The sequence below is a fragment of the Crocuta crocuta genome, unplaced genomic scaffold (genome assembly GCF_008692635.1).
Source record: "Crocuta crocuta isolate KB4526 unplaced genomic scaffold, BGI_CrCroc_1.0 scaffold176, whole genome shotgun sequence".
Classification (NCBI taxonomy): Eukaryota; Metazoa; Chordata; class Mammalia; order Carnivora; family Hyaenidae; genus Crocuta; species Crocuta crocuta.
The window spans coordinates 9,415,860-9,439,614 of record NW_027531905.1 but is presented as its reverse complement, the minus strand read 5'-3'; the positions used below and the strand labels follow the sequence as shown (position 1 = coordinate 9,439,614).

The window sequence follows — 23,755 nt, the reverse complement described above, 5'->3', positions numbered from 1 at the left end:
TGGTACGGCTCAGGTCATGATCTTGTAGTCTGTGAGTTTGAGCCCCGTGTCGGGCTCTGTGCTGACAGATTGGAGCCTGGAGCCTGCTTTGGATTTGTGTCTCCTTTTCTCTCTGCACCTACCCTACTCATTATGCTCTGTCTCTGTCTCTCTCTCTCAAAATAATAAACATTAAAAAAGAAACTAGTTAGATGTTGATTATATTAACTTTAGTAAACACTTCCAGATTTTCATCTGAAGATAAAAAGCCTTTTTTTTTTTTTTAAGCGTTTATTTTTATTTTTGAGACAGAGACAGAGCATGAGCTGGGGAGGGGCAGAGAGAGAGACACACACACACGGAATCTGAAACAGGCTCCAAGCTGTCAGCACAGAGCCTGACATGGGGCTCGAACCCATGGACTGTGAGATCATGACCTGAGCCGAAGTCTGACGCTTAACCGACTGAGCCACCCAGGCGCCCCATAAAAAGCCTTTTTAGATGTCATTTATCATTACAATAATCTTCTTGGAATAGAAACATTTACTTTTTTTTTTTTAGGCATTAGCTAAATATGTGTATGTTTAAAACATCCTTTGGCCCTTTTCCCTTTTATTTTTTTTGCCAATTTTCTTGGAAAATAATGTCCTTAACTCTTGCTTACACTTTCACTTTTAACCTCTTGTCCCTTTATTCCACCCGAGAGCCTCCAAAAGCTTTGAGCAAATAGAAAAATTAGTTTTAATATCAAATTAGAGGAAAATGAAAATTGCAATGTTTGAATAGACTTCAACTAACACTGCTAATCATCTGTTTGCCTTTTAAATGTACCATTTGTGCTCAGATATAAAAGAACCTGATGTACTTGACATAAGCTCTTGAAAAGCCCCAAAAGTCCCTTTTAGAAAATAAGGTAGAAGTCTCTACTTTACCTCTCACTTCTCACTAAGGTTGTACTTCTCCTTTTAGCCATAGCATTTAAGTTTAAATTATTGTAACCTAAATACAACAATTTCTAATTCGTGTTGTTTTAAGTAACCTTTTAAAAATGACATTTAAAATTCATTTTTTATTAAGTTAGAGATTTGTCATCATATATTACTTATGGTAGATTTATATTTGTATAGTTAAACTGGTGAACGTTATTTTTATTATGAAAAATTTTTTTTTGTATCTTAGGGAGAGAGCTTGAGTGAGTGGGGTAGAGGGGCAGAGAGAGAAAAAAATCTTAAGCAGGCGCTACACTAAGCATGGACACGAGGTTTGATGTCACGACTGTGAGATTATGACCTGAGCTGAAACCAAGAGTTAGATGCTTAACCGACTGAGTCATCCAGGCACCCCCTAAACTTGTGAACATTATTAAAGACCTATATGTTATATGCCATGCTAGAAGAGGGCAGTGTCTGTCTTCAGAGACTTCCAGTCTATTATACATAGGAGATTGTGTGTGTATACACACGTTTACAGTGATTGCGGTACAAGATGTACTTTGAGATAGAATAGTATCAAAACATTGTATGAGTATTGGAGATTGAATAATTAACACTTTTGGATTAAGAGAAAAGACATAATGTTATAAGAATTAAGGGCAACATATTAAGCAGTAGTATTCCTTTTTATTTAAATCTAGAATGAAAATTATAGACCTGTTTGGCAAAATTGTATTTAAAAGTTTCTTTTTTATGTTAAAAAGTAGATGTTTTAATTAGCTATTTTCAAGTTGTCTGCTATTTCATTTGTTAAAAGTATATAATTGCTTCTTCCCTCATTTTTTTCTTATTTTTTTTTTGGCAGCTTTTCACAGATGGAATCACAAATAAACTTATTGGCTGTTACGTGAGTAATACAATGGAGGATGTAGTCCTGGTGCGAATTTATGGCAATAAGACTGAGCTGTTAGTTGATCGAGATGAGGAAGTGAAGAGTTTCCGAGTGTTGCAGGCGCATGGCTGTGCACCCCAACTCTACTGTACCTTCAATAATGGACTGTGCTATGAATTTATACAGGGAGAAGCATTGGATCCAAAGCATGTCTGCAACCCTGCCATTTTCAGGTAAATTTCTTTTTCTAAATAATTTTCCTTTTTGAAAATAAGAGTGTTAAGTGCACTAAGGAATTATATATATGTTTTAGATGTTTATTTATTTATTTTGAGAGAGAGAGAGAGAGAAAGAGAAAACCTCAGGCAGGGTCCATGCTCAGCGTGGATCCCAAGGTGGGGCTCGATTCCTGAACCATGAGATCATGACCTGAGCTGAAATGAAGAGTTGGATGCTTAACCAACTGGGCCACTCAGGTGCATCGGGAATTAAATTGCCTTTTCTTTCTTTGAGCAACTATTTTGTTAATTTAGAAACTTTGTTTAGTTAGGACTCTGTTTTGTTTTTGCTGAAGAAAAAAAAATCCTCTCTGTCTGCCATCTCATTGTTGACTCTTTGCAAAAGAAAACTGTAAGATGTGGTTTTGGATTAACCTGCTACAGGGTGTCAAGGCTTCCTCTTAATTTTTTAAAGTAGTGCCTGGATTAATGCATTACACATTTCTTATTACTAACTTTTATAACTTAGTTGCTCATATTTAGAGTTTTTGCTTACTAAGATGCTTTTAATTCTGTTAACACTGTTACTTTTTAATTATCTAACTCAGTGTATTATCTCTTCTGCTAATAACAATAATGTCTTGCATATGCTTGATCATTTTTCTAAAATTGCTGTCTCTTTAGAGTTCTCTTACTAGCAAATGAGTTTAATTTGAAAACTGTAAATTCATTCATAGTTTAACCCAGAAATTTTCAAACATTTTGGTCTCAGGGCTCCTTAGCAGGTAGCTCTTAAAGGTTATTGAGGACCCAAAGAGTTCTCTGAGTTACATCTGTCAATATTTACCATGTTAGAAATTAAAGCAATTTTTTTTGAATTCAGGAATATCACATTGTTAGGTATCGGTGTGTTAACATGATCATACCACTTCATGTAGCTTCTTGAAAACTATACCATATACTCATGAGAGAATGAAAAAGGTGAGTAATATCTTACCAGAGTAGTTTTAACTACATAAACTTGAAAGGGTTTTGAGTCTCCAGGGATCCTGGGTTATATTTTAAGAGTTGCTGTATTAACACAATGATGAAAATGGAATGGACCAGTATTTACTATTTTATATCTGTTTCAAATAATATTTTAAAATATTTGGCATANAATAAATAAAACATTAAAAAAAATTAAAAAAAAAAATATTTGGCATAGAAATATATTCAAACCCCATATTTATTTAAAAGATAAAAGTATATTTTTAACCACATAGTCTTCTGCCTTACATGAATGTAATGTTTAGTATGTGTGTGGTTTTATTTAAGCAATCTCTGCATTCAACATGGGGCTCCAACCTACAGCCCTGAAATCAAGAGTCATACACTCATCTGACTGAGCCAGACAGGCTCCCCTGTTTAGAATTTATTGAAGGACCCCAATTCATAGATAATGATTTTTTTTTTTTTACATTTTTTTGTGGTGTTTAGGTTTATGCGTGCGTGTGGGTGTATAAAATTTATTTATAAATCCTTAATCTTACTCACAGTGTTTGAAGTATATCAGTGTAACAGGATTAAAGGTGATTAGATGCATAAATTAGGCCAATGGAAAAGCTGGAGTTAGATTTCAGATATGAAAAGTCTATTCCATAATGTTAGAGAAGGGCTATATGAGCTTCCTAGTAACTAAAGCAGGGAAGAAAATAATAAGAATCCGTGTCCAAAAGATTTAAGAAGAAAGTTGGGTAAAGCTAATACAACTTTTACTGGTAAAGCAGTCTTTTTTTTTTTAATTTTCCTTAATGTTTGTTTATTTTTGAGAGAGCATGAGCAGGGAAGGGGCAGAGAGAGACGGGGACAGAGGATCCGAAGCAGATTCTGAGCACGATGCAGGATTTGAACTCATGGACTCATGAACCATGAGATCATGACTGGAACTGAAGTTNTATTCTCAGCAGTCACTTTTTTGCTGAGTTTTTTTTTTTTTTTTTTTTAATGTTTTTATTTATTTTTGAGAGAGAGAGGGACTGAGTGCGAGCGGGGGAGGAGCAGAAGTGGGGGACACAGAATCTGAAGCAGGCTCCAGGCTCTGAGCTGTCCACACAGAGCCCGACGTGGGGCTCAAAGCCATGAGCTATGAGATCATGACCTGAGCGGAAGTCGGAACTTAACCAATTGAACCACCCAGGCACCCCTGGTGTAGCAGTCTTAACTGCCTTAACGTTGATATTCCTAAGCTATTTAAATTTAACACACTTAATTTAAACTTTCTGTTGAACTGTTGGTAGTGGATACTGTCTGCTGGTCAGAAGTACATATTCAGGAGATTTTGCACTTTTGTTTACTCTATAATCTCATGATGGAAAGTGAATGCTGAGGACAGTTTTTTCCCCTCTCAGTGATCATGGAAAGTTATGGAATCAAAAACCATTTGAAATTCCTTTTTTTTTTTCTTAATATTTGTTTTTGAGAGAGAGGGAGACACAATCCAAAGCAGGCTTCAGGCTCCAAACTATCAGCACAGAACCTGATGCAGGCCTTGAAACCATGAACCAGGAGATTATGTCCTGAGCCGAAGTTAGATGCTTAACCGACTGAGCCACCCAGGCGTCCCTAAATCCATGTGAAGTTCAATATATGGCATTATACCTCTGCCACTATAAATACACAGTGGAATCTGACTGCTTCAGCTTTATGAGCTGTGTGAATTTGGGCATAGTACTTAAACATTTTGTGCCTCAGTCTTCTTATCTAAAAAATGAGAATAATAATAGTGCCTACTTCTAGGGGATTTGTTGTAACGATTAAAGTTGTAGTGTATGCAGAAAGTCTATAACAATGCCTGGTGTTTATTGAACACTATGTAAAAATTAGCTTTTATAATTATTATAATTTTTTTTCCTCAAGACTTTTCACATTTTACCTTGGGCAGAGTTTTTAACAACTTAGACATTAATTAAAGTATTAAAATACTAATTGACTTTATTATGCTTTTAGAAACATATTTTCTTAATTTTAAAATTCATAGACTTTTTTGCACTTACATACTATTTATTATAACATTATATACTGTTCTTAAGGTGTATGCAAGCAGCATATAGATAATAGCATAGCAAGTAATCATTACCACTACGCCCCTAACTCTTGTTTGTGACAGATAATACTAACCAGTCTTGAAACTCTTTTCTTATGAACAAGGAGATTTCAGAATCTTTCTCAACTAAGTGATTTTAGGTACTTACTATCCATGAGTCGTCCCTTGTTTTAGTTACTTTAGCTTTCTTAAAGAGACNATCCAAAGACAAAATTTGATTCTTAACCAACTGAGCCACCCAGGCACCCCTCAAATTTTATTTTTAACTAATACTTTAAAAAATGGTATAATATAATTTTTATTAATTAGAGAAATGATATATTAAAGTGATGGTGGCTAATACTGAAATATCACTTAATATGAACTGGATATTGTACTAAACACTTTATGTATATGTATTTTTTAAAATATTTTTTTAAATTAAGTAAACTGCCTGATTTGGGGCTTGAACTCATCACCCCAAGGTCAAGAGTTGCATGCTCCACTGACTGAGCTTGCCAGATACCCCAAAACACCTTATGTGTATTAACAAATTCAACTCATAATAATCCCAGGGAACAGATGATATTAAAATCCCATTTTAATAGATGAGAAAAGTAAGATTTTAACTAATTAGTTACGTCGCTAGTACAAGTACATCCCAAAAGATAGTAATGAGTAACTTAATCTTTTTACTTACTGAGAAAAGAACATAAAATGTAAAAGAAAATAGGTCTTTATTACTTATAAAAATAATTTATTATGAAAATTTGTTGAAGTACAGTGGAAAAGACTCAAGAAGATAAATGCAGACTTATCCCTATTTACTGATTTGTGATTATTCTCTGTGATTAAATAATTGCTATTAAGCTTATTATAGAATTTTTCTTTAAAGGAAAGCTTTTAATAATTGATATTAAGTAATCTTAAGTAGAAAGTTAGAAAATTACAGTTTTTGATCAAGAATACTGAAGTTTTGGGGCGCCTGGGTGGTTTAGTCGGTTAAGCGTCCGACTTCGCTTAGGTCATGATCTCACTGTTCATGGGTTCGAGTCCCACGTCGGGCTCTGTGCTGACTGCCAGCTCAGAGCCTGGAGCCTGTTTCAGAGTCTGTCACTCCCTCTCTCTCTGACCATCCCCTGCTCATGCTGTCTCTCTCTCTCTCTCTCTCCTAGAAATAAAAAACATTTTGTGTGTGTGTGTGTGTGTGTGTGTGTGTGTGTGTGTGTGTGTGTCTCTCTCTCAGAAATAAATTAAAAAAAATACATTAAAAAAAATAGGGCAATATATAATCATAAAAGAAAGTTGGATAGTGGGTTCCTATCATGACAACTCTTACATTCAGATATAATTAAGGCATATAAACACAAATAAATACTACGCTATTATTGAAATTGTAATTTTGAATATTGTATAAAATAATGCAGAATGGCTGATGCAGGGCTAAGAGGAATCAACTCATTTAATAGTTGAACTGTGGCTACAATCACACAATAATTTGCTATGTGAAAACCCAAATGGAGTATTAAAAATGAAACAAACTATTGGAGTGGTAGGATTAGAGGTTATTTTTCAATTAAAAAAATTCCTGTTATTCTTATAATGCTCTTAATTTTTTAAAAGCTTCCAAGAGTAGGGGCAGTTCGTATTATTGAGTATTTAAGAAGGTTCTCTGAAGCCTTGAAATTTTCAAATGTTTTATTTTACAGAGTGTGGAATTTTAAAGTAGCATTTGCCTTACTTATTAAGACCAGGTAGAAGGAGGACCAATCTATGACAGTGAAAATCAGAAATCTTGAAGTAATTTTTAATTACTTTCTTATATATACAAATAAAAATTCATGGTTTAGGGGTTCCTGGGTGGCTCAGTTAAGTGTCTAACTCGATTTTGGATTAGGTTTGTGGGTTCAGGCACATTGTGCTCTGCTCTGACAACGTGGAGCCTGCTTAGGATTCTCTCTCTCTCTNAATTCGTGGTTTATTAAGTAGTGCAGAACTACATTATTGAAGAGATTTTGTAGTTTTTTGTCTGTTATATGTAGAATTTACTAATAGAAAATAATTGAATTGCTGTAATCAAGTCTTGTTAAGAACTGTATAACCATTTAATTTATTTAAAAACATTTATTTTTGAGAGACAGTGTGAGACAGTGTGCAAATGGGAGAGGTGCAGAGAGAGAAGGAGATACAGAATATGAATAGCAGGCTCCAGGCTCTGAGCTGTCAGCACAGAGCCTCCTGTGGGTCTCACACCCATGAACCGTGAGATCATGACCTGGGCTGAAGTTGGACGTTCAGCTGACTGAGCCACCCAAGTGCCCCTCATTTGATTTATTTAATTAAAAAATTTTTTTTGGTGGAGGTGCTGGTCAGCAGAAAGGCATATAACATTTTGCCATCTTAATCATTTTTAAAGTATACTGTTAAGTAGTAGTAAGTTGTTTTGCATCCAGGCCTCCACAGTTATTTTCATCTTACAAAACTAAAATTTTATATGCATTAAATAGCAACTGTCCAATTCTCTGCTACCTTCAATTTTGGCAGCCATCATTCTACTTTCTGTATGTATGAATTTGACTGCTCTATATACCTCATGTAAGTGGAGTCACACTTTTGTCTTTTTTGATTGGCTTATTGCACTTAGCATGGTGTCTTCAAAGTTCATCCATGTTGTAGTATGTGCCAGAATTTCCTTTCTTTTTAAGGCTGATACTCCATTTTATGTATGTATCGCATTTTGTTTATCCTCTTATCCATGGATGGACATTTGGGTTGCTTCTACCTTCCTTTCTTTTTTTTTTTTTTTAATGTTTATTTTGAGAGCGAGAAAGCATGAGCAGGGTAGGGGCGAAGAGGGAAAGCGAGAGTCCCAAGCAGGCCCCACCCACAGTATAGAGTCCATCCTAAAACCATGAGATCATGACCTGAGCCGAAATCAAGTCAGACGCTTAACTCACTGAACCACCCAGGCACCCCTGGGTTGCTTCTATCTTTTTGGCTATTGTGAGTAAGGCTGTTATGAACATAGGGGTAAAAATATCTTTTTGTACCGATATCAGTTCTTTTGGATATATAACCAGAACTGGAATTGCTGGATCATATTATAATTCTATTTTTAATATTTTGAGGGACTTGCGTATTGTTTTCTATATCAACTATACCATCTTACACTCCTGCCAGTAGTGTACAAGGGCTGCTGTTTCTCCATATCCTTGCCAACATTGATTATTTTGTTTGCTTTTGGTAGTAGTCATCCTAATGGCTATGAGGTGTTATATCACTGTGGGCTTGATTTTCATTTGCCAAATGATTAGTTATATATAGCATTTTTTCTTCTGCTTATTGGGCATCTTATGGTTGTTGGCTTCTCGAGAGAAATGTTAATTTATCCATTTTCTTTTCTTTTTTTTTTAAGAGTGGCAGTAATAGGAGCACCTACCTGGCTGGCTTGGTCAGTGGAGCATGTGACTTTTGATCTTGGGGTTGTATGGTCAGGCCCCACGTTGGATATAGAGATTACTTAAAAATAAAACCTTAAAAAAAAGAAGAATGGCAACTATTACCAGAAATTGCCGGCTTATCTGATCAGTTTAGCAATGGTGGGAGGAGGGCAGGGAGCAGGGGAGTTCTTTTTCTAATAGTTTTGACTAGTCAGAAGCATCAATGGGAAGTCCTGATCAGATCTTTTTGGCTTAGTTTGGGTAATATGCTCAGAATTAATCATCATGAAACAAATAGGGAAGGATGGAATGCTCTGGGCAATTCTGTGTCTTAATTCCTAATATTAGTGCTACAGATGTGATCCAGGGAGTTAGGATTGAGGTCTGTATGAACCACAGGAACTAAAAGTGAAGGGAATGGAGGTTTCCTCAAGAGAAAATCGTAACGCTTTTATTACTAGAAACTAGGTACAGAAGAATATCCACTATACTTTAAAAATATAATAAAACTGTGTATTGAATCACAGTACTGCAATGCTAGATTCTGTGTGTGCCTTAATGGAGCGGTTTTCAAACATTTTTGTATATTAAAATCCTCTGAGAAACTTTTAAATATCTTGATGCCCTGGCTATATTCCAAACCAATTATTGGAATTTTTAAAGGTAGTCCCTAGGTATGTATGTATGTATGTATGTATGTATGTAAGTTTCTGAAGTTTGATTTCAGTATAGAGCCAAGCTGCACAATTGCAACATTATATCCGTGTTTCTCAAACTTTACAGTGGATTGGGATCACATGGAGATCTTGTTTCAAATGAGAGTGCAGGGGCCCACCCTTAGAGATTGTGATTCAGTAGTTCTGAGGTGAGGCATCAGACATTTCTAGATGGCACTGTGTTGTAGGTCCTAGAGCTTGTACTTTAAAGAACATTAGATCGTGAGTATCTTCAAAATTAGACAATTTTAAGTTCTTACTATAAGTCATTACTTACTATTAAGTCATTTTCCTACCTACTAGTCTATATAAACTGTTTGGTAACTTAATTTCTGTTTTGTATGCTTATTCTTATATTAGCCTTTGCTGTTCTAGGTTCTACAGATAAAAAGATAGCATGGATACAAGTATACACAGCTTTAGATTATTTTGTTGAATTGAGAGATTGATTCTGACATTAAAAGACCTTTTTTTAAAAATTTAAACAGTGCAATTTAAATGTATCTCTGATTAATGTCTGATATGAGACTTGAAATCATTTAAATTGTGTACTGTTGTGCTCATCCTAACCATTGTTTATGTAATCAGAACAGACCACTTCCAGACACTCCATCCCTTTTGGATACAACATTTATTCACTGTATGAATCATAGGTGGTTTTTTTTGTTTTTTGTTTTTTTTTTAACTACTGATGCTTTAATCATTTGACTGCCTCTCCTTCTGAGAGTTGACTTGACAAATTAATTTTGGCTCTTATATATAAGGTAAAAATGAAATCATGTTCTAAAATAAATGTACACTAGTTATTTTAATTTACCCATGAGTAGGCATGAACCCTACGATACTTAACATTTTCTTTTTATTCTGTTTTGTTTTAAAACAGGCTAATAGCACGTCAGCTTGCTAAAATCCATGCTATCCATGCACACAATGGCTGGATTCCCAAATCTAATCTATGGCTAAAGATGGGAAAATATTTCTCTCTCATTCCCACAGGATTTGCAGATGAAGACCTTAATAAAAGGTAAAATTACTTTTACGTTTGAAATTGTTTTACTTTTCTTTTGCTATACATAAATAGGGTTTTAGAGGTAGTTTACAAGGTTTCTGTGTATAAAATCTAGCTTGGTTGCTCTCCTAGTATTTGATTAGCTTAGCATTGATTCATTTGGCTCTCAGATGACACTACAGGAGTATAACTGCCTTTCTCCTCCAGCCAGCTCAAAAACAAAACAAACAAGACACCCTACAAAAGCCGGGAAAGTGGGTAGAGATGAACAGCCAAGAAACAAATATAGAAACAGTTATTTGGAAGTAAGCATAATGTAATGATTGCTATGACTGAGTAGTTTTTGTATAGAAGAAGCAGTTGGCCATGGAGCCCTTTTTTAAAGAATTCTTTTTCTTAGAAGCTGTTTTAAATAGGGTGATAAATTTACATTGGGGCTGTGTAGTAATATTGGAGTATGAAAAAGTTTGGTTGTCTTAGTTTACTGNATCATGACCTGAGCGGAAGTTGGACGCTTAACCGACTGAGCCACCCAGGTGCCCCTGGAGTCTTTTTTTTTTTTTTTTTGAGAGTGAGTGTGAGCAGGGGAAGGGGCTTTAGGGAGTGGGAGAGAAAATCCCAAGCAGGCTCCATGCCTCGGTGCAGATCGTGACGTAGGTCTTGATCTCACAACTATGAGATCATGATTTGAGCTGAAATCAGGAGTCGGACACTTAAGTGACTGGGCCACCCAGGTTCCCTTCAATTGCTGGAGTCTTACTTGGCTTTTGTAAAATTGACTACCTAGGTTGAGGAAGTAAGGTACTTCTTTATATTTTCTATAAAAATAATTGTAAATTAGTATTTGGAATCTAAATTATATGAATATATTTTTATACAGTGTGATTGATGCTAGTATAAAGATGAAGGATTTTATTTTCCCTTTTATATCTCTTCAGAAATTTTTTGTTTTAAGAACAATGAAGGCAGGCAGGACCTATAGATTTTTCTTCCTTTCTGTTTACTCTTTATAATTCATTAGGGAAAAATAGCTGTATTGTTCTCTTGAGTTGGATTATTTCACAGATTAGTTGGATTCACTCAGTATATGTGTTTTACTTACAGGTAGTTTGTCAGACTTTGAATTTGATAGGAATGGTATACCTTTTTACCTGGGATAGACAAACATCTGTAAATGTGTCCAGTATACTAGATATTCAGGAAGTGGCAGCAACCCCCCCCCTCAAAATCCTCTTGAAATACCTGTTTTATTGAAAAAGTTTGGGGAATGTCACTTAAAAATCGTGAAGTAGATGGCAATGGTGAATGTACGAGTTTCTTGACTTTTTAATATAATGCTGTTTGGAGACAGCATAGTATTATGTGTCTGGACAAGGTTCTAGAGCCCAGATTGCCTAGGATGAAGGGTTAATTCTTCAGTTAACAGTTCTACTCTGTAATTTTCTGCAAGTTACCTGTTCCTCATCTGTAAAATGGAAATAATAAGTAGTATATTTACCTTTTAAGGTTTTTGAGGATTAGTTGAGTTAGTATATACAAAATACATACAACAGGGTGCAAAAGTACCCTGCCTTAATAGGTAATACACAACTAAAACATTAAAAACAAAGTATTAAAAGTGTTTCATATTTTTTCAGTTCCTTTTTGTTTGTATATGATTATAATGATCTCATTCAATCCTTTGAGTGTTATTTCTATTCAACTCTGTACGTTTTACATAGTTTCTTGAACAATTACATCATCTTCACGAGAGCATATAAGGATTACTTTTGGAAGCTGTGTGTAGAGAAGAATGCAGTAGTGGGAAAATATAGGCAGCAACCATTTGAATAGGCAAATTCATTAAAGTTAAATTAATTGATAGAGAGTCTTTATTATAAAATGGAAAAGTAAGAGAGTAGTTTGAGAGACTGCAAAGAAAGAATGAAGAAAACTTGGCTTAAAAGTGTTAAGGGAAGAGAAAGTGTGAACTAATAGCAATTTTGTAAGCCAGATGGTATGGAGGAGTTAGTGGTAGCATTCTATTTTTGTTTCATTTTATATTTTGTCAAATGAATATAAATATAGCATAATAAATAGTACAAAAGAGTAGTGGGTATAGGATTCAAAAGCCATAATCTGTAGTCCTGCTTGCCACCTGCCTACCATACTCCCCAGTCTCACTACTCTGGGACAGTTTCTATAATAGATGAGAGTATTCTACGATACGATTATCACAGGTAGTACCTGATGGTTAGCATATAATTTATTTTGTTTATCAATAGTAGATCGTGTCTCTTGACTTTGATAGGTAAAGTTAGCATTCAGTCTTCAAATTTGAAATAGATGTTTTAGTTCTTTAATCAACTGTCTTTATAACTTTAAATAATGTACTTACACCTCTTTTTATTGAACTCTTTGTGTCTTGGAGATACATGTAAATCAATTAGATCTTAGTAAATGTTAGCTATTAAGTATATGTGTATATATTACTTTCCTCCCCCAATTTTGTAGTAATAGATTTTTTACTTTTCAACTCTGCATTTTAACTTGCTTAGGTTTATTTATTTTTTATTTATATTAAGTTCATTGTAAAGATTTTCCTTTATTCAAACATTTAGAATAGTTGGCTTATTTTAATTCAGGAATCTTTGCAATTGAGTGGAAGGAATTTTCTAAAAATAGATTTTAATCTTTAATTAAACTTGAAAAAAGTTATTAATATAAACAGGATGTAATTCTTTCTCTTTTTTTTTCCTTAACTTAAAGGTTCTTAAGTGATATCCCAAGCTCTCAGATTCTTCAGGAAGAAATGACTTGGATGAAGGAGATTCTTTCAAACCTGGGGTCACCTGTTGTGCTTTGCCATAATGACCTATTGTGTAAGAATATAATCTACAATGAGAAACAAGGTAGGTATCTGACTTTAGCAGTAAGTAAAGTTGATTTCTTTGATGTTCTTACTGGTCCTTTGATCTTTGTATCAAATAAATTTAATTCAGATGTAAGGATTAAAAACATTCCTGAAGTCTTTAAAGATTTTTTTTTAGGTTAAAAATCATGGTAACTCTGCTAAAGTAGGAACATATTCTTTATTTATTTGCACAAAATATGTTTCTTAGAAATCTTGTTCTTGTTAAGAGTTAAATGAAAAATGATAAAATGATTTTTTTTTATAAATTAAACTGTAAAACCTATTTGGTAATTCATGGTTTGAAAATGTACCTGCTTGTAATGGGAATTATTGAAAAGCCAACTGACATTGCACTGCTTTTAATAAATATATAATTTTCTCAGTGTTGGGCAGGACAGCAGTATTAGAAACAAATTTGTGTCCAGGTTTTCTGTTACCTCTTTATTCTGATTTTTAGATATTTTGATGCTAAGGGGAGAGCTACAGATGGAGGAAATGTTAATTTGTACTTGCTGAATTTTGTATACTAAAGTAGTAGTCAAGAAGCTTTGGTAAATAGTTTTAACATTTTTTGAGGAATAGACTGTGATACTTCTCGGTGAAATGTTTTTCTGTGATTGTTCAAATCTTGTTGTATTCAGATTTTCTGTTTCCATATTTAAAAAACTCTCGATTTTATTATATAATTGGATAAAGTGGTTTGAGGTTTGGTTGCTAAATTATAGATTTCCCTTCAGAAATAATTGAAATTAAAAAACATAATTTTGGCTGAAGATTTAGTATTAATCCAGAAAGTCTGAAACTCTGACACTTGCATGTTAAAGGAAATCAGTTTTGAGAATAGTCATTATAGTTGAAAGATTATTTTAAGTCAAAAGTATGTTTTTATGAAGATGCTAAAGCCAAAGAATTCTGATTATTAAGTGGTCATAATTCTAAAATTCCTATTTATGACCAAGTCAAGACTGTTCTAATGCAAAGGCTATTAGTATTTGTAACTGCCTTTAACTTGAAGAATATCAATCAAAGAGCACTGTCAAGGATGGGACTGAAGCACGTATTTTCAAGAACATGTTTGAGTATCTTTTATGTTTTATATTTTAATCTGGATTAGAGATTCTATTTTTTAAAAAATACATTGAGCTATAACATCATTTTTTTGAATGTCTTGAAGTCTTGGTCTAGAAACATTTTTAAAAAAAAACTTCAGGTATTCCCTAAAGCATGAAGTACTTGACAGTGTCCTTTATTATTTATTGTCCATTTATTACATATAATTGTCATGTATATGCTACATTATTACTAGTAACCAAATCTCAATGCCATTTGTGAGCCAAGATGCTAGTTTTACATTAAAGCGATGTATTAGCTTTTAAATTTAGTACAAGACCAAATAACACTTTTTATATAATGGAATTTCAAGTGAGGGACTTCATCTTACTTTTGAAGTGGATACTCAGCTTTATTTTTAACTGCAAGTTAGTCAAAGAGAAATCTGTTACTTCCTTTGGAATATAGTTTTAACTTTTCATATTTTTATTTTATAATTTTCTTTTGCATATTCATTTCACAGAGCAATCTTGTTTATAAAACTAAAATATAAGGGACCAAAAAAATCAGATTACTTTGTCTTAGGTATTAAAAAAAATGCATTTTTACTTTTTATTTAAACTACTGATCAGTGATATTAAAAGTTCTCATATTTTCAAACAAAATCTTTATGCTTCAGTTTGACTCCTGTGTTGTCACTTGTTTATTTTACCAAGAGTAAACCTAAGTCATATTTTTGTGCCTAATTTTTCTTCCCTGTACAGAAATAATGAATTTCACAGTTCAACAAATGTAATTATTTTAATCTGTTTTTCCTCTCTTCAGAAAGTCTATTGTGTACCATTTGTTTCTTGTCTTTGTGGTTATATTTTGTGTGTTAGTTATAGATATGTTCTGTTATTTTTCCTTACCACTGGTTTTAACAGTCTGTTCGGAAGACAAGTTTGGACTTTATGGGATCCATTAAAAAGAGTCAGTTCCTATGTGATTAGTTGATACATAGCATTAAGCAAATACGGTTGGAATGTTGTTCAGGTAGAATCTAAAGCTCATAAAAGTGTGGCATGAGGTTTGTTCTGTGTATTATTATCTGTTTCAAATTAAGAGCTAATGGTTTTGAAGTAATATAACTGTATGACATATTTACCTTTAGTTAAAAGGAAGAAATACCTACCATGCCTTGTGCTTAGAGAATTGTAAGTTCTTTACATTTAGTCAATGTAATAAGAAAAAAATTTAACTAGTTTAATTAATTATGGTTAATTTTATCTACCTACCATTTAATTTAAAAAATGTTTAATTAAAACAGCATTAATTTTTTAAAGTTGCAGTCTTAAGGAGGGTAATTAAAATTAGAAATAGGGACTGCAAGAGTTCTTTATCTTAACTGGTTAACATGTTAAGGCATCTAAAAGCCCATGTGTGAAGTGTCTTGAGATTAAAGTAATTTCTACATAGAATAAGTGATTAAGTTGCACATCCTATCACAGGTGTGTTTAGTTTGTTACCACTTTTTAAGTCATTCATGTGATATGAGCTCAGGACTTCAGTATTTTGTACTCACTTAATGAGATATAAATATGTAAACATAATAAGATGAAAGCCAAGGGACTGGCTTTGACATCATCAAGCTTAGTATCTCTAGTATGTTTTAGACCCTTCATTTCTCAGAAGTGCAGATTTTAGTTATTAAACTTCATGAATTTATACTAGGTCATCTTGAAGTTTCCACAGGTATTTTTCAACCATAATAACTTAAAACTTAGATTTTTGTATATTGTCATTGGATTAAAATTTTCTAAGTAAATCTTTTTCTTTTTTTAAGTTTATTTATTTTTGAGAGAGAGAGAATCTCAAGCAGGCTCTGTGCTGTCAGTACAGAGCCTGACGTGGGGTTTGAAGTCACAAACTGAGAGATAATGACCTGAGCCCAAATCAAGAGTTGCTTAACTGACTGAGCCACCCAGGCCCCCCTAAGTAACTCTAAAAAGCAGATGTATTAAAGCTTAGTTACAACTAAGAGAAGTTGGAAAGTGTGTAGATGTTGGAACCAAGCACGCTTAGGTTCACACCCCTGCTCAGTCACATATAGAAGTAGGTGGTATTAGACACATCATTTTCTCTCTCTCTCTCTCTCTTTCTAATTTTATTGTTAAGAAATTTCTGTACCCAACATTGGGCTCAAATTTACAATCTCGAGATCTAGAGTTGCATGTTCTACTGACTTAGCCAGCTTAAGTGCCTCCATTTTATCTCTTTATGAAGTGTTTATATTTGAACTTAACTATCTGTACGAGAATCACCCAGGGTACTTGGGAAAAATGAGTGTTTCTGGGACCCATCTAAGGCTAACTGAACAAGAATTTCTGTAGTTGGGCTTAAGAATCTGCATGTTAAATGGGTTTCCAGGCAGTGTTTATACTTCTGATAGCCTAGAAATTTAATTTGCTTTATTTCTAACTTAGAGGGACTATCTACTTCAGATGATCCTGATAAGATTCTATTTGTTTTATTGTTTGTTTATTTAAATGTTTTATTTATTTCTGAGAGAGAGAGAGAGAGAGCGTGAGCAGGGGAGGGTCAGCGAGAGAGGGAGACACAGAATCTGAAGCAGGCTCCAGGCTCTGAGCTGGCTGTCAGCACAGAGCTCCACGCGGGGCTCGAACCCACAAACCGCGAGATCATGACCTGAGCCGAAGTCGGACGCTTAACCGACTGAGCCACCCAGGTGCCCCTCCTGACAAGATTTTAGATCATGCATACAAGTAGGTACCTAGTAGCTCATAGATGTTACTATTATAATAGGGGTTGGCAGACTTTTTCTGTAAGGTGTGGATGGTACATTTTAGGCTTTGTGTACCAGATAGTCTCCTTTGCAGTGATTCAATTCTGTGTTGTAGCACAAATGAGCCATAGATAATACATCAGTAAATGCGTGTGACTGTGTTCTAGTAAAACTATTACAAAACAGACAGTGGGTTGGATTTGGCCTGAGCATATGTAGTTTGCCAACCCCTTTATTATGTTCATAGGATGCATTTTACAAAATGTATTTGATTCTGAAAAAGAGTGGTTACTGGAAGCTAGTAGTTGACTGTATCTTACAAATAGGAGATTTATGGTTCATAGTCGTGAGATGACAATTGAATTTGTCTTTAAGTGCAGCTTACAGATTTTATCTTAACTATAACTTGAGTGAGTAAAGTTTAAAAATGTATATATATGTATGTGTGTATGTATATATAAGTACATATTTATACACACACAGGATTATGAGCACCCTGCAGTTCATAGGCTTTTTGCACCTGTGAATGTTGCAGGAGATAGTAGGCATCACAGGACGAAATACTGCCTCTGCCTGTTCTCACCATGTCCGTTGACAGGACTCATGGGAGAAGAGTGAGCTTCCTTTCTGGAGTTGATGGTAACTATCAAGATTTGTGAAATGTTAGGCAGTGCCAGGAATTAGGTGTTTGGTAAACAGCGGCCCATTCCTTGCCTTCAGTGAAATGACATCTTTAAAAGGTAAGGAAAAGAATACTTCATGATAATGATAATAAAATTTATTACATGATAAAAAAAAAACCAGTAGCAGTGGTTCTTGCTCCAGCACTATTAAGACTTACCAATTGTCTTTTATATTGATCATTAATTTAAAAATGAATGTATATGAAGTAGAACAAGTTGTAATATTGCTTATTGACTAACTTCAATTCTAATTATTTAATTTCAGCTCTTTAACTGCTGATATCTTAGAAGTAATTGCTAAAGCTTTTCAGTATATTTTCTCATGTCTTGATGCTCTGTTTATTGGTGGCTGTTTCATTTCTTTCCTTCTCTCCCATTTCTTCATAAAAATTTATTTAAGATCTATTCTGGAACTTTAAATTTCAGTAATGGCAATCATTGATTACTTATGAAATACAGGAAGCTGATTTACAGCTATTTAAAGAAACATAAATGAGTGGAAGAAAAAGGAATCTTTTCCTGGGATTTATAGTGTAAACAGGTTTTTAGAGTTTTACACAATGTAAATAGAAAATGGATGAGGTACCATTCTCGGTCACTTGATTGGCTCTAAATCTTACCCAGTGTATTATTATTCATGAAAGATACTGTGGTTTGATTGTTTCATTGACATTTTAATGACAGAGTTTTGTTCTTGGTGATTTTATTTTAAAATTTAAGTAAATACAAATTTATTTTTGTATTTGGTAACTTGTATTTTCCAGGGTGGAGTTATTCTTAATAAAGGATAGCCTTAACCTTGTTTTAACTTCTATTCTGGATTACTGTTTAGCGTAAAATAAAATATCCTTAAATCAGTAAAAAGCTTAAATGCACTATAAAAGTCTGAACTATTAAGAAAGAGCTGCCTAAAATAATTACTAGATAAGTGTGTTTTTCTTCACTCATATATTCATTCCCACTGTATATTCAATCATATACTTAAGGGGTAAGAATGTCAGAAATGCCATACTTCATTCGTTCTTAGTGTTTCATGCTTATTCCTTCTTCCCCACCCACCATTTAAACGTATGTTATCATTGTGTCTCAGCATTCTCTGCCAAACCTTTGTTTATAAGCATTTGAATACTTACTGTGTGCAATACATCAATTGCGTGATGAGAGATGAAAGGGACCTATTGTCCTTCCAGGAAGCCATATGCCATATAGTGGAAGAGTCAGATCATGAAACAGATATTTACATTCAGAATGATGAGCGCCATGGTGAAGGTGTACACAGGTACTATTGGACGCCAGAGTGAGGGATGAATGGAAAGTTTCTCAGAGCAGAATATTCCCTTTTTCTGTAAAAGAGAAAAAGCATTTTGCTAACAGTAGCTTAATCATCATTATTTTTTCTCTATTCTCTTTCTGCCTTACCTAACACTGCAGAACAAGTAGAGTGAGTTGAAAAGATTTTCAGGTTCTCGTATTGGTCATTTTGCTTTTTATTTTTATCTCTTTCTCCTTAACAACAAAATAAAGGAATCCAAACAAATGTAGCATGCGAATTATATAAAGCCTTAGTTAATGAACTAAATATTTTGGTTTTAAAGTACTTTAAAAAATTGGCTGTTTTCAGCCATACTGAAATTTGTTGAACAGTTAAAAAGTCAGTAATGTATGGATTTTATTACTGTGAAGCCATACAAGAAATAGCCATAAAAAGAAACATAATTTTTGAAAATCCAGGTTATAATTTTATTCGTTAATCTGATGTTTTACCCATTTTGTGCAGTGTGCCTTATTGTGTAAAGATAAAGCACTGCTGCTTTACTTTTTTAAGAGGTCAGGGATCCCTTTAGAATCTGGAAAGTTGAGATTGCCCTCATAAAATGAAGATACACATAAGATTTTGTAAAAACTTTTAGGGAGTAGTCTCATTTTTTTCCCCACTCTTGAAACTTAAAAAATTAACAAGTTAGTCATGCCCTGTGAACTATTAATTATTAATAGTGATGTGGATGTTCCTCTAAATAATTGGAAGTTTTAGAAATCAGAAGTTAAATTTATATAAGAAAAAGTTCAGTATATTTTGTTGTTAGGAAAGCATTTTCTAGTAATTTGATTTTTCTGGCACCCAAAATAAGTGAAGTAGGCCTCTTTAATTTTATTTTGTTGCAGAAGATTAAATTTAAGGTTGAGTTCCACTTTGTTTGCAATAGTTTGAAAAAAGAATAGTTAATGCAGAGTTTTAAAAAAATTTTTTTTCCTTTTAAGCTTTGTGTGTTGTAAAATGTGAGTTTGCCAAATTTTCTTCATCTGCTACAGATTAGGTATGCCATTGTTGCTGCCATGTGGCGGCGCACCCGTGCTTCTTAAACGCACTGACTGGAGGTTTATCGCATCACTTGTTCACATGCACGGAGCCTGGTAACAGCCTCATCTGTATCTTGTTAGCTTCATTTTCTTATTTTTTAAATTTCATTATTTATAAACTCAACATTGCATTTAAAAATAAAGGCTAGTTTTAATGAATTAATGCTACTACAAAAAGTCATTGCTAAAATTTTCATACTGAAACAGATTTTAACTTTTGTTAAAATGATCTATGTTTTATTTAAATTGTATTTATATGCAGGGATTTTTACCTGCCATTTTAACTATATTTGCCAAATTCTAAATATAATTTTGAAAATTGAAATTGAAGCTTTTGTTTATGTGGCACAAGTAAGCTTCAGGACTGGGCTGTGTATTTTTATTGGCATGTAAGAGTTAATATGAGCTCTACAAGAATTTGTGTTTAAAGAGTTAAAACGATCAACAGCTGCAATTTAAAAAAGCCTGTTTAAAACTGTTGGGTTGGCTCATTTGTGCAACTTGTTGAATCTTTTTGAATCCTGATTTCTTAAAGGCTGGCTGGATAGGTATATCCAAAATTACTGGGTTTAGTCTCTTCATCTGTTGACAGTTTTATATAGAGAATTCATCTTAATCTTTTTAAACTATCTTTTTTTCTTTTCTCCTATGAAGTATTGTTTAAAGAATTTAAAATACAAGGGAAAAAAGGTCACTTGTCTATCACCTGTAATGAAACTAGTTGAAACATACTGTTTTGGTTAATTTCCATTCATCTTTTTTTCTCCTGTGCATTATATGTTCTTTCTCTCTCTCCAGGCATAGTTTAGTAATTTGGATCACTGTGTTTACTATTCCGTATCCTTTTTTGTGTGTAACATTTGTAATTCTCCTGGTCATCAAATAATTTTTGAAAATGAAAAATTTTTTTTCATGGCTTTAGAGTATTTTACGGTGATGGTGGAATTCACCCTCTTGCTACCAGTGTTACCCAGAACAGACTTTAAAACATGTTCTCACATCCCATTCTGCAATTTAGTAAAGTGATTTGGCTAACTTTAAGACTTTCTATGGGATAGTCTTTTGAATTCAGGACTATAATACTTGTGGTGGTTCAAAGCAGTGGTTCATTGTAGTCACCAACATTTTAAAACCTTATATTTTGTCAGTATGCATATAGATTTTGATATTCTGATGATGCTCACTTAATTTGCTCTAGACCTGACTAGTATTTATACAAGTTTAGAATTAATATATTAAATGCTATTACATTAGAAATATTTTTGCTTTTATGTAAAATATGCCATGTGTCATAATACTTTTGTCATGTAATTTTTTTCTGAGTTTGTATATAATCAACATATACCCCTAAATTAAGCATATAATCCATATCAAGATACTATAGTTCAAAGCTCTTTTATTTGGGAAATGCCAGTGTGTGTGGACCAGGAGTTTGTTTTGTTACATCAGTTTGAAGACAGTGTAACTAAGGCATATTCTATGCATTTTCTCGATATAAGCCTCTTAGAAACTATTCTTACAGCCATCTCTGTGCGTGTTTCCATTTTAACTGTATGGCCCTGTAAACCTTTGAGTTTGTGATGCCTGGTGTCTACAGTGACCCATTTTGATTTTTTTAAATGTCTCTCTCTCTCTCTCTCTCTTTTTTTAAAACTTTTTGTTGTCTCCTTTTTAAAAAGACCTATATCTTTGAGACAAACCCTCTATTACACTTACTACTTAAAAATGAATGTCTGGACAGGCAGACTTTGCCTTTTATCTTTGGAGAAATGTAATGAAATACACATAATGTATTTAGCATTAATAGGAATCTAGCTTATATAAAAATTTCTCAAATTAAAAAAGTTCACTAGCAGCTATGCCTTTGTTCTTTTTAAAAAATAAAACAACCACCTTAATGCTGCTCAGGTGTTCTATTGGAAATCTTAGTTATCTAGCCTTCCAAGAAACTGAATTTATAGCAACTAATTTCTTAAATTAGGAATATCATTAAGTTGATCAAACATTAGAACTACAGGGTTCACAGAATTCAAGTTTGTTAAAGTTTATATTTGATTTATATACGTAAAGTAGCATATCAGTTTGCTTTTGGAGTATCATAATTTGTTAAAATTGCACAGGTTATTAACAATTTCCAAAGATAGTATTTATTTTTAATTAAATTGGAATTTTTAAGTATCTGATGCCCCCTTGTGGTGAAAGACGTATTTTGCTTTTGTTTGAATTTGGAGAATTATTATTTTGACTTTTCTTTAATATAGTGAATGTTAATGTTCACAAGCTGTTGACAGTATGTAATTTGAATTTTGTAAAGCTCATTGCCATAAAATTCACAGCCTTACCCTGTATTGTCTCAGAAGTGCATGTAACCAAGCACATACAATGAGACAAATTTTTGGAAGCTATTTAATTACAAATAGCATAGGGGTTTTCTTATCTTGTGTATGATTTCTTATGTCTTTTTTTTTGTGTCTCACATAGGTGATGTACAGTTCATTGATTATGAATATTCTGGATACAACTACCTGGCTTATGATATTGGAAATCATTTCAATGAATTTGCAGGTAAAATCAGGGCTTAACTAATGGAGCAACATATTTAACTTTGAAATAATACTTAAAAAGGGTTTTTAAAAGATATTTATTTATTTACTTTGAGAGGGGTGGGTAGGGGCAGAGAGAAAGAGTGGTGGAGAGAATCCCAAGCAGACTCCACGCTCAGCGTGGAGCCCATTGTGTGGGGTTGGATCTCAAGACCTTGAGATCATGACGTGAGCTGAAATCAAGAGTTAGACTCTTAAATAATGCTTTTAGAACTGTTTTTGTTTGTTTGTTTTCTTCAGGGAAGTTCTCCTCGGAGTAGGAACAACATTTTTTAACCCTTTCCTGACCTTTTTGTTTATTACTGGAAGAAAGAGAAGAGATGACCCTTTCCTAATCTCTTAAGGAAAATAATAAATAATCATTGTGGTTAACATTAAGACCTGACATAGTGCAAAGTGTTTCATAAGTCTCATCTTTGTCCTCCACAGCAATCCTGTCACTTAGGTTATATTCCCAGTTTACACATGGAGAAAGCAACTCCCCAAGATCACAGTAAAATACAGAGAACTAAGATTTGCATTTTTAAAAAAATCCTATAAAAGCTTTTGTTGTTTCCATTTTATACTTGACGTTTTGGAATGTTGAGTAACTAAGAAAGTAAATAATTTGTTTTTTATTTTGTCTTTGGCTATGAATAATTGAAAGGCTTGCCATTTTACCCCTGGAAATTAATCTTTTATCACTGTCACGCATAAAAATTTTAGGTTTTTTATGTTAAAAGGAATTTAAAAATACATTTTATGACTATATTTAGAAACATGAAATGCTCCAAAACTAAAGATTAGGACATTCTCCTGGATGATTTATACCTAGTAGGAACTTTTCATTGCTCTATTTGTATTTATTTACAGACATAGTTATATTTTCATATATTTACCAAAGTAGGAAGAAGTTGGAGGGAATTTTAATTTACGTGTTTTCAATTATTTCCCTACACCACACCTTTCATTCACATCCTATATCCCCATACATGTGTTGTATATATTTGAAGGGAAAGCAGCTGTGCATATGAGATATCACCATATCCTTGTTAGTATAATGGATGGTCACTGCTGTGGATATAAAAGAGGAAGCTCCTGTGATCCTAAAATGATTTTATGTAGGAAAAAATCAAGATAAAGCTGCAGGTTAG

At 33.4% G+C, this 23,755-nt stretch overlaps 1 protein-coding gene across 1 annotated transcript in view; it reads left to right on the top strand.

Moving 5' to 3' along the window:
- ETNK1 (ethanolamine kinase 1) overlaps positions 1 to 23,755 on the top strand; it is a 58,316-nt gene that overhangs the window by 15,966 nt on the left and 18,595 nt on the right. Inside the window, exons 2-5 of the mRNA XM_077774586.1 lie at positions 1,777 to 2,036; positions 10,125 to 10,265; positions 12,999 to 13,141; positions 22,501 to 22,584. Coding sequence (XP_077630712.1) covers positions 1,777 to 2,036; positions 10,125 to 10,265; positions 12,999 to 13,141; positions 22,501 to 22,584 — 628 coding nt within the window. The remainder of the gene's footprint in view (positions 1 to 1,776; positions 2,037 to 10,124; positions 10,266 to 12,998; positions 13,142 to 22,500; positions 22,585 to 23,755) is intronic.